Raw genomic sequence first — 16,571 nt, 5'->3', positions numbered from 1 at the left:
CTTGAGCAAAAAGAATCCCCAAAAGACCATTTGCCGGACTCAACTGCTCTTTGACTCTTCGGAGGTGCATCTCCACATCAGAGCTCTTCACTCCTAGGAAAACCACTTCTTTGGAAGGGGATCCTTGATATTTTTCTAGCCTATGGATACCTGAATCAACCCTGTAGAGACTTCTCAGTGTGGGCACACGATTATGGATGGTGGGAAGGAGGAAACTGGGTCTTTTTCAAGCTCCTTTCCAAATGAAACCAACACCCCCAAATCAGAATTCAAAGCTTTGCTGTGCAGGTCTTCTAAATCTATACTTTACTGTGTGTTGTTCCCTTAAGTATTTTTGTCCTGTCTGTTTCTGTTCCTTTGGCCATCTGAAATTTACTTTAGAAAATCTAGTTGGCAATATGTGGTTATGAGTTTTAAGTAATGATTAAGTCAGAAAAAATTTGAAAAAGCCATCCTTAAGTTGAAGAAAGGCCCCTCTAGTATTAATTCCACTAAGGTTAATATTACCTGCCATCTAACGTATGAAAAATACATGCAGTTGGAAAAAAAAAAACCCACCTCTACATTATCCCTCTTTTCTTTCATATGTACTAGACTAGAGTATTGCTTTACGTTCACAGTGACAAACCGATTTTCTCTCCCAATCCTTAAGGCTTCCTTCACACGGATTAAAAAGTCAAACCCGCAGTAGGAACTAACGAACTGGTGTGCACAACTGGAGGAATATTCTAGTGAGTTCATATGCTTCAAAGAAAACTGTAAAATCCTCTTGTTACATGGAGAAGAGAGAACCCGTTCCACACAAGATTCATTCTGGTCTTTTGACACTTACAAATACTCATGTTGTGAAGCAGATGTTTTTTCTGGCACATCTTGGGGTTTCCCTGAGAATTCAGCTTCTGCTTGTTCCTTATGTGCTTGTCTCAGGAGCTCAGCCATGGATACTTCTGCCTCACTCCTGGGAGTACTGTCCTGAAAAGGAGAATAACTGACAGACACGTCTTCCTCGGAGACAAGAGGAGGGTGTTCAGCTGGGTCACTGTCTTTAGAGAGTCTATGTTGTTCTTCTTGCTTATGTCTTGAACTGTACAGTTCTTCTTGCAGTGCAGAAAACCCTTTAAAAAACAGAAAGATGAGAAATGTCATTACAAGCCTTACTAGAATGCAGGAAGCCCTCTTCATTCTCTGTGTGCATTTAAAATCCCTGGAAGGAACACATTACCTGACATTTTTAGACCTCTTGAGTAGGAGAGGACATAATCTCTCCAAGTAGCTGAAGAAACAATGGGTTACCACTAGTATTGCCAAATAATGAATCTTGACAGTAACAGGCAAAATAAAATTTACCCAGAAATTTATCTGGAGTAAATAATCTTGAAACCCTTAAACTATGGAAGAAGATTGACAGCAGGTTTTTTCCAGCAGACAAGAATAGGTTTTAGTGACTTCCCCCCCCCCCATCCATTATTTATCTGCATACGGAAAAAATAATTAAAGTACGGACAAAGAAAATAATACAGGACTAGGTGCACGAGCTAGCTAATTCACGTGCTTCAAAGCGTAGAAGCACAGCCACCCACACCCCAACCTATAACCTCACAGCAAGGGTTCTCGTTCTGCAAAAAATTTAAAGTAACATGTGTTTCTGTTCCGTGGGCTCCAAGTCACAAGCTTGGGCTTTGGTTTTTCCTTACTAGCCACATTCGCTGGGAACCTCTTGAACTCTGAAGAACAGCTTGGGGGGAAAACAACCGCTTGTACGGAACTTGAACGGGACGTGGAGGTTAATGTTCTTAAACTCATCAGTTGTGATATTAGGATGCTAATTATAGCAAACAACCTTCTATTCCTACATCCTCTGGAAGATGGGACATATGCAGCTAAAACTTTACTGAGCCACTAGTTCCATACGAAGTTAAGGATGTAAAAGTATCACTTCCAGAAAAGAGAATTTTACTTCGCATAATTTGGAGGTGTTTCTTCAGTTTGCAACCATTGATCTAATCTACTGAACTTTCAAACTTGAGAAACCCAACAGCATCACAGCAGAATTACAATATCCTGGATACTTGAATGCAAGAGGTTTTCCAAAGCATGGAGCAGTTTTCCTTTCACAAATCTTCGTCAAATCCTAATGCAACCTTCTTAACTTTTACTCGTAAAAGCAAAAAAACCCCAACAAAATGGGCATAAGTGCTTGCTGTAGTTTCTGACAACATTGCTTTAGTTGCTTTATAAGAATTGGGTAACGCAGAGATCTTATACCTGGTGCAATAGTGACCCGTGTGATGTCATGCTTGCATTCATCCACGTTACCTGTGCCTTCCAACATTAGAATCTAGTGCTCAGTCATAAGAGTAAATAAATTATCCTAGTCAAACATTCCAGAACAGAAGCTAGTGCTTAGCTGAGAGAACCCGGGCAGTCTGGATCAGGAGACGTTTACCTTCGCTATGGTCCAATCCTATTGTTTGTTCCATCTCTGCGTACGTGCGAGTGCCGTGGACCTGCATGGAGTCTATGCCGCTGGTCTCCATTAGGTGAACAATATCCATTCGGTTGATTTTTGTAAGACATTGGGTAAGATTTGTATCTGTGGCATTAGAATGACACCATGTAGCTAAGTTAAGAATTTCACGTGCTCCCTCCCTTCTCTCTTCCACATGAAGGACATATATAGGATACCGAGCAATATAGTATCATATAGAAAATACAGATGCATTTAGAAGCGTTGCCACGTAAAACCTAAAATTAACTGAAGGGCTGCCTATGAAAATTACCACTCATTTCGTTTTTTCCCTTAACAAATCCGATTAGTTTCCCCCAACATTTTTCAGCTTAGGAAAATGAGGCCTCAGTGTTTTCCCACTCTTTCTTTGCTGTAAGATGTTCTGCCTTGCCCTCAAATGAACAAGATTAAACTATTTTCTCTGAAAATGCTATGACATGCCGCGTTATACAGACAAGCTTAAAAAAAATTAAGTACAGTGCATGGTCATTTTTTCAATAGCCTAAATTTTACCCTTTTTTTTTTTTTTTTTCCTGTGGTTATAACACACATCTGTCACCTCAACTAGCAAAGTGGAGACGCTTATACGTACTACAACTGGAAACGAACCTGTTGCGTGTTTCCCATCCCTTTCAAGCCAGTATTTGAGGAGTGCATGGCTCTGGTCTTGAAGTGAATTGGGATTTTCAATTCGGATCTGGTGAATTTGCTCTTCTGTGAAATCCAGTTCTCTTGCTAGCTCTGCAAAAGAAATCCATCTCTGTAAAGAAGTCTTTTTCTTCTTCCCCGCCTTACGTCTATTTTACGTCTGTCAGTAGCAAAGTGGATTACAAACTTGTCTGAAACCAAATTCTCTTTGATTCTACATACCTTGTATTATATTTAGAGACATTGTTAAACAGTACGTTCGTGACAAGGACAGAAACGCGTTAAGCCTAGACGTGACGGGTCTGCGTGAGCTTTTATTTTTTGCGTCTACCATTCCTACCTCTCAGAGGCACAACACTACTTTGTTTATTTTGTTTGACAAAATTTAGCAGCGGCAAGAAATAGCACATGAGCAGAGAAAAATACTTGTAGCTGCAGAGCACCACGCTCAGCGGATTCTATCCTCCGAAACGTTGAGTATTTCAGAAACTTTTATCAAAATCTAGTAAAAGAATTCATTTTAAGTAACGGCATTTTGACGGGCTAGATTAAAGCATAATACTGCTATTACTACTCCCCTGGACTTGTCTCATTTAAAGAAAAGTAAATTTCTATGAATTACAGTTGAAAACCAAAATCGTGAAACCAAGAATAACTGACGTCTTTTCTGATGTAGCGTAGGCTCCGACTGCAGTCCAGAAAAGAGAAACGGTTTCATAGTCTCTAACATCTTTATTGTATCCAGAACCAGGAGCAGCTTTCTGCCATCACCAAACAGATGCAGCTGTTGGAACAGGTCATCAAATGAGCTAAGGCCATGGAGAATTTGTGAGATCGCGACAGTCATTCCTGGCTTCCAGATTTCTGCCTCTCTCACGAAGAAGGATTCGTATTCTGTTCCATTGCCATTATTGCTATAGAGGCATCGACTTGGTTTTGGGAGGGTGTCATGTTTTAAGAGGGTGGAGGGAATCCTAACCCCCAAACCCCAGATGACCTTATTTCCAGGCCGGCTTGTAAACCGGTGCAACTGTAGACGTCAACAAATACGCATTAGCTACGCATTAGATGCAAATCCTAGGGAGCCCAGTAAGTCTGAAGAAAAACCAACCACTATTTTATCCCCCAAAGAAACATTTGACACAGTAATCTTTACCATAATATAAGACAGAAATATTTGTGCAGGTATATTACCCTGCCCTCTCTAAAATGCTCTAAAACATTAATGCCTATTTTGATGAGCATCCATTTTTCTAGTTTTTGTTTTCAGAACTGTCCATTCGCTTCTATAAAATTTTCAGCATACTCCTAATCTGCCTCGTGGCACAGGTCACAGTCCTACTGATTTCAAGATAATCCGTGTTGGGATGAGCGACATATGCTCCCAGCCTTCTCTATGGATGGAAATAGAGGACAGGAAAGGAAGAGGTGAGTGACGTAAGCAAAATACCGTTGATATTCTGTATATACTCTGAAGATGCTTATAAAAGCATTACAGAGCACGATCTTCATTGCCAAGGAGTTCACAGCTTTTCTCTGCCGTACAACTCCTCTTTAACTCCTAGAGCCTGACTTATTTTCAGGAGCGTGGTGCTGCGCTAGGGATAGATACAGGAAAGTGTGAACCCGACTTAAAATTTTTTTGCAGCAATTTTTTGTTGGATTGCACTGTTTGACACAGCATCGACACTTCTGCACAGCTCTTTCTTTGTAAACACTTTTGAACTGATTTTCAGTGACAGACTGAAATTGCAGACAGTCTGCATTTCATTCTGTGTTACTTTCACTTGTCCCCAGGATGTTAACTGTCTTGGGTCTATTAAATCCACGGTATTACATTGATTGTTACAAACAGGTCCCTTTTTTCCCCTTCTTCCTCAGCACAGTCCTGTAGAAAAGCAGATGTCATTCACCCCTACAGTGGCCTTCCAGCTCAGGAGTTCCCGAACACAAACGATGTTTCTTCATGTACTCATTTATCTTCTAGGCAGAGCTGTTGCATTTTGCAAGAAAGAGTAGGGTAACGTCTGCCAGCTCTTTGTCACGCTCTCGTCCTAGGATTTTTCCCTCTGGAGATGGCGCAGAAAGCGCAGAGGTCTTACCTCTGCATCCAAGTTCTTACCTAACAGGCTACAGGAAGACAGTCTCCTACCAGGAGACAGTAAGCTATGGAAATATTTCTAGAAAACATCTTTAGATAATCAGGAAATAATCTGAAAGAAACATGGGAAAATGTGAGGACGGCTCCCCTCCTTTCTCTCTGGAGTAGATGACATGCATTTTACCTGTCCAGCTGAACCCAAGATGATCAGCAATGTGGGCCAGTCTTTCCTCTGTCCTTTCCTGATCGTCCTGTTGATCTAAAGGTCAAAGAGAACCACAAGTTGCCTCTTACAAGTCAAAAAACATTTTCATAGGTGATATAGCCCAAGAAGGGAAAGTGCTTTTTTTTTTTTTTTCCCCCTAACTGCTGTAATCTTAAATGTGGACAGGCTGTTACAACTGGGTAACGAAAGCGAGGACTGTACATTTACAGGTTAAAAAAAAAAAAAAAAAAAAGCTTGATTTTCCAAAAAGCACAGGACTATCTACATTTTCCATTTGAAAACCAGGCTTTCACATGAAAATCTAAACAAGGACTGAAGTGCCTACTGTGCCTATCGCGGCCAAGCGTTTTTTTCTAAAACTTCATTCTAACATTAAACTGAAGCCTCTAACTAAATCAAGAGCCATAATTTTCCATGCCTCCTTAGTAAATGCCAAGGTTGGAAAATTCATCTGGACTGGTGCTTCTAATTATGCTTTCTGATGTAGGGAAAGTTTTGTTCAAACAGTCCACGTGGCAATTCCTGTTATGGTTTGTATTTGAGACACTGTTCACTTAAGTGTCTTTGACCCTTTCAACTAGGGAGCGATACAAAATACTTGCAATGAAGGCAAGGAAAAATCAAACGTTCATTCGCCAGTCTTCATTTATTCCGTGAGACTGACTGTTGCTCCCATCCCCAAAGCTAATTTGAGGATGGCAGAATTTGAGTTTTGATCTTCCCTGAAGGTGCACCTGGATTGCGATATCTCAGACTCAGAAAACTGCTTCGGGTTAATGACTACTGCACGTTTCATTTTAGCTACAGGATTTCCATCACGGCTACGCAGTAGTAGTCCACAAGTAGGTTAGAGGAAAACCAACCACCAGAAAACTTTAGTACAAGTTACCGGTGACACAGAATTTTCTTGAGACACAGATTGTCCAAAAAAAGGAACCTGAAAAACTTAATTGTTTAAGACTTCTGCAGATTGCTTTGTATAACAGCCCAAAAGAAAAGGAATTTGCCTGTCTCAGTTTCAATCAATGCCCAAATATTTCATTATTAGTAAAAGTTAATAGTTAAGAATAGGGCCAGGGAAAGCCAAAAGTCAAAATGTGCATGACCTGAGCAATCAGTTTAATGGTAAAACAATATATACTTTTAGAAGTGTTTTTGTTTATTAAGGTAACACTTCCCGTAAGCATTCATGGTTTGCAATCTTGAGATTGTTTCACAGACAAGAAAAATACAGACACAACACAAAAAAACCAAACACAGCTCACAGGGGAAAAAAAATACACAACTAACCACCAAAAGCTTAAAAGAAAATGCCACACACATTACATGTGTATACGAACATACATACACACACACACATACACACACCCCAAAGAAAACAAAAAACCAAAAAGTTTAATTCATGACATGCGTCGCACAGGGAATCCCAGTCGTTGGCAAATACCTTCAGCATGGTCATGGACATTTTCATCAGGGATACGTTCAATCTGAGTCTCTACAGACTCATCCCAAATGGGTCTGGTGTCAAAGATGTCTTCAGGAACTGACTGCTGAGTCTCACTGGATGGCACATTTTCAATAACTGAAACTTCTAGGGCGCTACTGCTCTCATCGTCTGAAACTAATTCTTGTTCTCTCTCTGACTGTGTGAGTCTTTCCACTAATTTAGAAGCTTCATCACTAATTTCTTCAAAGAATTCTATGGAGTTTTTGTAAAGGTCAAAAAAATGTTCCTTACTTTCTTTTGTGGGACTAAAAGCACTGCGGGAGGCTGTAGTGCTTCTGCTTTTAACTGGCAACCGCGATGAAAATACCTTGGGTCTTGCTGTTGCTGCCTCATCTGAGTCTAGCTCAAGCTTCATCTCTCTCTCCCTTTCCCTGGTCTCTGCTTCTGCCTCTGCATAACTCCTAGCTTTTATTGAACGTTTAGTCTTTGGGTCCATGGGAATACTTGCATCAGATTCAGATTTACTTCGGTTATCTTGTTTCATTGGTAGTTTGCTTGTCATGTCAAGAGCTTTGGGTGACTCTAGCTTGCGGACGGGCGTGTCTGTGTATGTATAGTGTTGTTCAGCTTTTTGGAAAGCTGCTTTGACAGGAATTTTAGACTTTGGTTTTGCTTGGTCATCTTTTCCTTCACACTGCAAACTGTCTGGGAAGCCGTCTGTGGGAAGGCTCTCATTTTCCGATTGTTGCAAGGATTGTGATGCAGCAGCAGTTCTTACGGGGATTTTGGATTTGCTTTCACAAGAAGGCACTCTCTCCATTAGAGCAGTAGGGATTTCAATCACAGATCTCTGTTCCTCTGGTGAAGAGTCTGGGGACTCTTCTGGACCCTGCTCAGAACAAACTAATCTAGTGATTTTGGAAAAATCTAATTCATCTTCTACTACGGACTGCTCAGGGGAGATAGGGCAAGGCACCTGACCGCTGTCAACCATGTCAGTCTCCGTTCTGGAGAGGGGCTCAGCTTCAGAGGCAGCAGTTTCTTTCTTTGGTGATTTTGAAGAAGCCGAAATACCCATTTTAATCGGAATTCTGGATTTAAGATCTGCTTTTGTGGTGCCTATGCTGACACCTTCACCCGTCATTTCTTCTGATTTATCACTAGACTCAGATGCTGGGGGTGAATATTTCACCGTATCTTTTTCTGGTGTATCAGTCTCCTCCGATTCTGAAGGTAAAAATGGGTCTGTTGAGGTCTTCAGCTTAGCAGATTCCACCTCTGCTGCTTCTTTCACTTCTTCAGATAAAGAAACTTCTTCCTGAGGCTGCTGCCCCATCTGGAAGAACTGAAAGCTTTCATCTGGATAGTTCCTTTTGGTCATGTCAATGGCTCCACTTCTAGTCATTTCAAACAACTTTCCTTCCTGAAAAAGAAAAGGATTTTGTTCACTAAGCGGTGTCCCTTCTTCGGTGGGTGTTCTGGCCGGTGTTGTATCAGGTGTTGTGCCTTGTGATCGCCCGTCTACCATCAACCCAAATATCTTTTGTTCCTCTTCTTTCACCCGAGCTTCAAAAGCTTCATCATCTTCACGTATTTCACTCCACATGTCAGAATCCACATCAGTTTTAGTGATGACAACTTGGCTAATCAATTTCTCTGTTTCATCTCTTACGTCCTCAAGGGCAGATTCAGCTACTTTTGTGGAATCTGATGCTGAAGACCCTTGTGACATTTTCTGAAATGCACCCTCTGGTGTGGGCTCTATTTCCATATATACTTCCTCTGAAGAGTGATATTCACTACCTGTGTCTCTGCCGAGCAAAGCGTCACCAGTCTGATCTTTTCCTTCTTCAACAGAATAGTTTTCCCTAGATAGCAGACTTCTCCCAGATCCTACCTTACTTTCAGAGTCACTAAAGAAATGTTCAGAAGCCACATTTTCATAAGGGCTTACTATGAAAGGAGCACTACTTTCAGCAGCATCTGCTACGCAACTTTCAGTTTCCACTCTTTCAGTGGTAAGGGATGAATACTCTGGTAAGGGTCCCTCAGCACAAACACCTCTTTGGGGTGTTTCAAAATCTGTATCTGCTTTTCCCAAATCACTTCCCAAAGCAGAATGGTCAGCGGTATCACCTTCAGCCCGTTTGCCATCTTGTGGTACAGAGTACTCAGCGGTACTGCGTCCACAAGAACTAGCAGCTACTTTCTCAGACCCAGCTCCTGCAGAAATGAGATCTGTGCGTGTTAACGATGCAGTGGTTTTGACATCCTTTTCGGTGGTGTCATATTGCCGTAGCGTTGGCAAAGACTCAGCATGAACTTCTTTCTGAGAACCGTCACCAACGGAACGGCACAGAGTACCCCCAGATTCTGTGTCTGGGGCGTTGGGACTAACTGTCTCACTGTCACCTGCACTGCCACATTTTGATTCATCAGCTTCTGCTGATACACAACCATCGGAATGACAAGTGCCCGATTCTCTTGCGGAAGCCTTACAGCTGCCCCCAAGGATAAGCGGTTCCCCTTTGCCATCTTCTGTTGGCTTATCCTGTTCTGCTTTAACTGCACCTACCCTGACAGAGCACTGTTTTGAATCAATGGGTTGAAAACCTGCTTCGTCGGGGCTAGAACTGGACTCCATACTGGATGGTAACGGTGAGGGCGGCTGCACTCGGATCACAGGCTCCATTAAGAGGCCTGAGTCGGCTTCTTTTTTTAGCTGAGTCAATTCCGGCTCACTTTCTGAAGAGGAAGAACTTTTTCTAGATTCAGCTGCAGACATCACCACTGCAGGTATATCTTTTTCTTCTACAGCTGTTGACTCCAGTTCTTCAGCTTCACAAGCAGCTTCCGAATCGGCAACTACAGAAGATTCATCTTGCTTACAATCTTTTTTGTAATCTCTCTTGTGTTTTGCTTCTTGTTCCAATTCATCAAACATTTTTATTTTGGTCACCATTTTAAACATCTCCTCTTCAGGGGTGAATCTCTTCTTTGGTTCACTTTCTGAATCATCCTCAGGCTCTTCACTGACTTCAGGGATCATGGCTGACTTTGGTATGTTTGACAGTGCCTGTGAGTCTGCTGGTTTAGGTGTGATTTCATAGCTAATTTCTTCAGAACTAGGAGTTTCAGGTGAAAGAGGACTTTTCCCTGAACTCTCCATGAGGGATGTTTGCTCCAGGCTGTCATCATCAGCACTTCCCTCAGGGTCACGGAGAATCCTGGAACGCACCGACGCCAGCTCTGGGCAGGTTTCTCCTTTGCTAAGAACAGACTGAAGAGGACCCTGCCCCAAAATACCAGCCTTCACTGTTTGTTCTACAGGGCTACTTTCAAGGGAATCACGGCAGGGAGACTCTTTCATAGGACTGGGCTCCAAAGAATCGGGCGTTTTGTGTGATGAGTTATCTTCTAGCTCTGGGCTTGCTTCCAGTGAGTCCTTATGACTTACGGCCAAAGAGTCATCTGCAACTGGGCTAAAGCTTTCGCTATCATGGCTAGCAAGTGAAAGTTCCAATGTCTGGGGACTTCTAACCACAATACGGCGTTCACAGGTTATATCTTTTTCTTTCTCTAAAGCAGTGTCATGTGTTTCAGAAGACTTAGTTAAATGTGCAGTGGTTCTGGATTCTTTATCCCTGCTAATATCTTTCATAATGGAAGCTGAGCTACTTTCTTTAAGTTTATCAGCCTCTTCTTCAGAGGCTGTAGGTACAAGCTCTTCTGATACATGGTCAGAATGAGACTTACTAGTCTCAGTAACCGCATCTAGCTGTCTTTCAGTAATACCTTTTTCATCTTCCTTTGGAGACAGTTCCTTCGGAGAACATATTTCTGCTGTTGTGTGAGCTCTAGCTGCTCCTTTAGCTTCTTCAGTTTGCCCATCAGTTTTCTTTGGTGAGAACGAAAGGCTTTCAGGGCTTGTCTCTGGAGTCTCAGCCAGACCCTCATGCTTATAACTTTCCTCGGAGCTGATCTGAGGGGTTCCATCAAGTAGGCTACCTGGAGAATCAGCCACACCTTCGTGTTTAAGGCTCTCTGAGCTCCCATCAAAAGCTGCACTTTGCAGAGAAAGAGCAGGAAGGAATCCATCTTTCACATACTCTGTGGGAAAAGCAACACTGAAAGGACTTGTCAGTACTTGCTCCAAGTTAAGCTCTCCCTCCTCTGTCACTGAAAGGTGTCGGAACTGTTGATATTTGTCATTATCCTCCAGTTCTTCTTTAATGACATCGGAAAAGTCTGTTGAGGTTTTTCTGTCAGGGCTGATCTGGAAGTCAGTATCTCCTTGGTCATCAGAAGTCCTGCCCTTCACAGCCGCTGTATCTTTGGCACTTTCATCATCAAATACTGGAGGGAGAGGTTCACTTGGTTTTTTGCTGCTCTGCTCTTTAACCCGGTCTTTACCCACAGCGTTCTTGGTAATTTCCACCGCAGACATTTGCATTTTTCCTTTTTTTGATTGCGGCTCTTTCTCTGCCTTTAATGTCGTGCTTTGTTTGTCCTTCTGTTTGTCTGTCTTGAGGCTTGATACTCGCCTCGTTTCACTTTGTGAAGAAATTGTTTTTCTACGGGTTGTTTCCTTCTCAGGGAGCTGTTGCTTCTGTTTGACAGATCTGTGCTCAAACAGTCCAGATATATTTTTGGATGGGTCTTGACCTGACTGGAAGGCTTTCATCAGTTCACGAACCGACATGGTCTCTTCAAGTCTTTCTGTCTTAGAAGGTGAAACGGGCGGTTGTGCTTTGTGTGCTACCGGTTTTTTGACTTGTACTGGTCTTTTAGAAGCCTTTTCAGCAGTGCCGTCTCGTGTTTGAATTCTGACAGGGAGTTTTGACCGTACTTTTTGTTCATCTTCCACTCGTTTCTGAAGAGCTTTAACTTTATCTTTTATCGAGCCAATAGGAGTTTCCTCTATAACAGGGGATACAGCTTTAGCCTCAGGAGCAGCTGTCACTGTTAAGCCAGGTTCCTCACCTAGTGACTCATCTGAAGTGAGCTTCATTGGTCCTCGTTTTTCTTCACTGCTGTGCATCTTGCCTTCCTTTTGCTTTTGCTTGTCTCTTAATTTTGTCCTAGTTGGCTTTTTAATTTCTAAGGCTGGCTTGTGTTGCTCCTGTGGACTTGGTGTTTCCGTTGTTGGAGACTCTTGTCCTTCTTTTTCAGAATCCCTGCTTATTACTACAGCTTCAAACCTCTCTTCTACTAAGTCTTCTTGTAAGGCTTGTGGCTGTACCTCATGAAGAGAAACATGTGTTTTTAAATCCTCTGTAAGGTAATCTACCATTCCTGTCATGTCTGCCTTCTCCATTTTTGCTGTCCCTTTGTCTACCCTGACTTCTACACAGATAGGTTCAGTGACTTCTAAAGGAGCATTTCTTCTGGCTTCTTCAATTTCTTCATCGCTGACAATGACCCATTCTTCTTCTACAAGTTCTTGCTTGGAAAGGGACTTCTGCAAAACATGTTCTTCTCCGGTATAGGATCCACCTCTCAGAATTTCATTTACTTTTTCTAAGTCTTCTTTCACTCTTTCAACTATTTCAAAAGGCTCTCCCGGCTCTTCTTCAGTAGGTTTTCCAAGATCTTTCACTTTAATGGAGCCTGATTTATCAGAAGGGTCAGTCGTCAAGATGGCAGTCATTTTGATCAAATCTTGTTTCATCTCAGAAACTTCAGACAACAGGTCTGGACTGGCTAGTACAGGGACTTCATTAACCAGATGGCTTTTCAGGATAGATGTTTCTGTAGATTCTGTCTCGTCATCTTTGATGCGAATGAAAAACATTGAAAGTAAAATGGAAATCAAAAATAGAGATTGGAAAATGTAATCAGGACTGAAAACGACAGTCTTTGGTTGCAGTGGTAGGAACGTCAACAAAATGGGCCGGGAATGGTGGATCCACAAGATCTGAGGGTACAAGAGCAAAGCAAAGCTAACGGGGGATGGGGAAAAAAAACAGAACAAAACAAAAAACCAAAACTGAAAAGGAAAATGGCAGGAAATAACTTGCTTAACTTTATCAATATAGCACAACCACACATACATTATCAAAGCTGTAACAAACCAAATCGGGACACCACTAAAAAAAAACCCAAAACAACAACAACAACAACAAAATTTAAAATTAAAACCAGAAGAAACACAGTGAAGTTACACAAAGATAGGCATCTCAAGATTGTTCAGATGTTACAGATCAATGTTCAAATAAAAATAAACAAGAAAAAAGGGGGAAAGCATTAGAACTGATTGAAAGTCGATTTCCTCTAAGAGAAAGCCAGTGTTAGCAAACTGTCAGAATAACATTAGGTTAACATTTTCTTTTTCTTAATGACCAAAATAAAAAGTTAGAAGTAATTCTGCAGTAATCTAAAATATAATCAAATATGTAGAGATCTGAATCAGCTGCAAACCGGCATTTCATCTAAGGGGATTTCACACCTAAACAATGAAACAAACATTCTTTTAAGAGGCATGGTCCTTTCCTTGGAACATCCTCATTGACAACTAATGAATTGACTGAGGAAAGAGAAGACAGAGAAGAAGAGGAGAGATAAGAAGAAAAAACTGTGAATCAACTTAGAAGTGACTTCAAAGTTTTAAAAAATGTAATGTATGGCAACCAAAAATCAGAGACAGTCACACTAGACACATACACACAATTCATGTAAGGCAAGTTATTTCCATGCAAAGCAAAGGTGTTGCAAACGCTGCTGAGGATGTAGCTTCAGTTAAAAAACAACAGGTCTAAAAAGTAATCGTATAAAATAAAGATACATGAAAATATTGTAAAACATACTGTGGTGAAATATTTTTCTAATCTGTGAAATCAATATACAGTAAGCTGGGTGTAGGTAATTCCCATTATGCCGCAACTGCCTCCTGGGAATATTTGATTTCAGGAAGGACTACTAGAAAAAGTATATTGAACAGAAACACTGGAGGACTGAAGCAAGTTAAGAACAGAATGCAACGCTTAGAAATTGTAATTGTACATTTTTCTTTGAAAGGTAGTACATGACATAAAACTTGACGTGTTTCTGCACCCCAGTCTACAAGTCAAAGTGGCAAGGCAAATAAGGAGAACCTAAGCAATACATAGTTATCTGTATTTCTTTGCAAAAAATACCCATTTCGCTAGACTATTCTCTGGTGTGTAATGAATGCTAAATGTTTGTGCTGTACATTAATCATTACCAGATTGCTGGGGGTGATTTTAGCGCTGGAAATTCGGTGCTTTGGTGCTGCTGTTTTTAGCGTGAACTACCTAGCGCGTACTGAAACGCTATCTAGTAATTTTGTAGATTTGTACGACACATTTTCATGAACGTCAAATGGGTGATGATCTCACTGGCCAGAGAGTCAAGCTAATTAGCCTGAAACAAAGAAGCTCCAGTGGGAAGAAACACACAAGTACTATCCGAACAGCACGTGGCTGGGTTCGCTGGGGTCTAGCTAGTTAGCAGAGTGAGGAAGCAGTGGTAGAATTACTACTAGAGGAAAATGAGAGAACTCCTAAAGCGTCAGGAAGGGTCAATAGCTGTCAGTAAATCGGCTGGTAGAGTGCAGCACGGGGACCTTTTAGGATAGGCAGCGTAGTCACGAACACCCCAGATTAGTGCTCTTCCCTACCATGTTACAAGCTTTTGGATACGACGTGGTTGGCCGCCCTCACACCTGCACCTGAGGGCTTCTAGCTTGTATCACAAAGCTGTTCATCCTGCCAAGGAAAAGGCGAGTGTAGCGCATCTGTCTCGGTGGCTGCTCTGTCTCTCAGCATAGCTTTGAAAACCAGACTGCAAGTGTTTATTTCTGAGAAGAATTCTTTAGACTAAGTAGAACAGCTGAAACACAAGACGCTGATAAAATCTCTCAGTTTATTATCGTGTTCTGGAGGTTTTGTTGTTTGATTTTATCACCTGTTCCTTTTCTCAGTGGGAAATTGTTTTAGATTCAGCAGAGTCGATCTTGAAACTAAGTACCTCTAACTGCTAAGCTCTTCTGGGTCATGTTCTTGGCTTGCCCTCGTTCTTTTGGATTCTTCCCATGAGAGCTGTTTACTCGTATTATCCCTTCAGCAGACCAGGAAGGAACTGACTCTATGGCCAAATGGTAAAGTCTCTAACACAATTTTCAGAAACACCAATTCTAATCCTGGTTCTGGCTGAGACCTTTAAGGTCTATTCATGAAGGTGAATTTGGCACTATTTGGACATGGGTGAGATTTTCTGCATTGTCTCATAGATCCATTTCCCTTTATACAAAAAATTATTCCCAAACCAAGGACATGCACAGTGTCTTAGTTCTTATTGAACAGTAAAACTACTCGGCCAAAAAAATCAGTCACTTGTATATTACCTCATTGCAATTAAAAGTTATTTAAACTAAAGAAGAACCTTAGCAGAAGTACAAGGGAACTGGGCTAACTGCCTGAAAAGAAGTTGCTTGGTTGTAAGTATATTTTCCAGCAATTTGGATATCATGACGTGGGCCATCTCAGCGGTCTTTAAACAGGCACTTGCTGGTCTCTTTCGTGTTTGTTAATTATACTTTTAACGATTCCTGGGAACAGCGTCTCTCTCTCAACCTCGTGCTTACAGCTGTTCTACCCAATTCTCAAACTAGTTCTCCATTAAGCCAAAGGAAGAAGTAGCAAACTAAATTGCTATCTGACTGGTATTTTCACTCATCCAGAATAAGAGTCACGAAAAATTCTAGCTCTATGCTAAGTTGAATTTAGACGAGCCTGTGACAGCTACAACTGAGCAACCTCACCAAACCTGCATCCTGCCACCTTCCTTAGGGTGGGTGTACCGCCTTGAGTAAATCATTATGGGGCAAGGGGAACATTCAAGCCCTTTTTCACCTCTATGTTTTACTGTTCTGCTGAATTCACGCCCCATTTCCCATGGTCAAGGTGAGTCACTGGGCAACTGAAACCCCACTCTGCTGCCTATACTACGGTGTGTCTTTTCCACCTTGATGAAACTGGTTGTCCTGGTGTAAATACTAATGAATTAGAGCAAAAATCTGATACTACTAATGTTGTTAATCATGGTGAATACTATTCCTCGCCACATGAGCTATTTTGTCACCTTGATGTCTCTTATTCTCTAGATGAAGCATTTCTGCTTTAGACAAAGGAGGTTATAGGGGAATGATCATCCATTTGATCTTCAGGATCACGGTGCTGTTGTCTTTCTGGTTAAAACATGGACATAGTATATCTAAAAAATAAATAACCCCCAAAACGCAACGTAGAAAAAAAGGCAAGACATTGCACTTCAAACTGGAAATGAGACAGAAGTCATTCTTCTCCTAAGCAGATTTAAGAAAACAGTTCTTAACAGAGATACTCTTCAGACTGAATATGTATTTGTTTGATTTGCATCTTCATTAAAGATCTTTGGTGTTGTGGACCACTCGCCGTCAGTTGCTAATAATAGTGGCCTTATCCTGTATATACAAAGGGTATATACATGCTGTACCAAGCTTAACAGTCCTATTGCCAGTCATATTTCACCACAGTAAAGGGGGTGGGGGCTAAGGGGGGACGGGGAGGGAGAAGGGTTAAACAGCCTGATTACTTTGGACAGTATCACTTTTTTTGCATGGTTGTATTTCATGAGTTTA

At 41.5% G+C, this 16,571-nt stretch overlaps 1 protein-coding gene across 1 annotated transcript in view; it reads right to left on the bottom strand.

Annotated features, from left to right (window-relative positions):
- ANK2 (ankyrin 2) overlaps positions 1–16,571 on the bottom strand; it is a gene marked incomplete at its 3' end in the record, with an annotated part of 250,813 nt that overhangs the window by 10,803 nt on the left and 223,439 nt on the right. The window contains exons 41-45 of the mRNA XM_081999639.1: positions 6,929–12,703; positions 5,443–5,517; positions 3,119–3,250; positions 2,447–2,593; positions 833–1,115 (exon numbers count right to left, since the gene is read on the bottom strand). Coding sequence (XP_081855765.1) covers positions 833–1,115; positions 2,447–2,593; positions 3,119–3,250; positions 5,443–5,517; positions 6,929–12,703 — 6,412 coding nt within the window. The remainder of the gene's footprint in view (positions 1–832; positions 1,116–2,446; positions 2,594–3,118; positions 3,251–5,442; positions 5,518–6,928; positions 12,704–16,571) is intronic.

The sequence above is a fragment of the Phaethon aethereus genome, assembly GCF_964289735.1.
Source record: "Phaethon aethereus genome assembly, chromosome: 4".
Lineage (NCBI taxonomy): Eukaryota > Metazoa > Chordata > Aves > Phaethontiformes > Phaethontidae > Phaethon > Phaethon aethereus.
The sequence above is the reverse complement of the archived record's forward strand: the minus strand, read 5'-3'. Positions and strand labels throughout refer to the sequence as shown.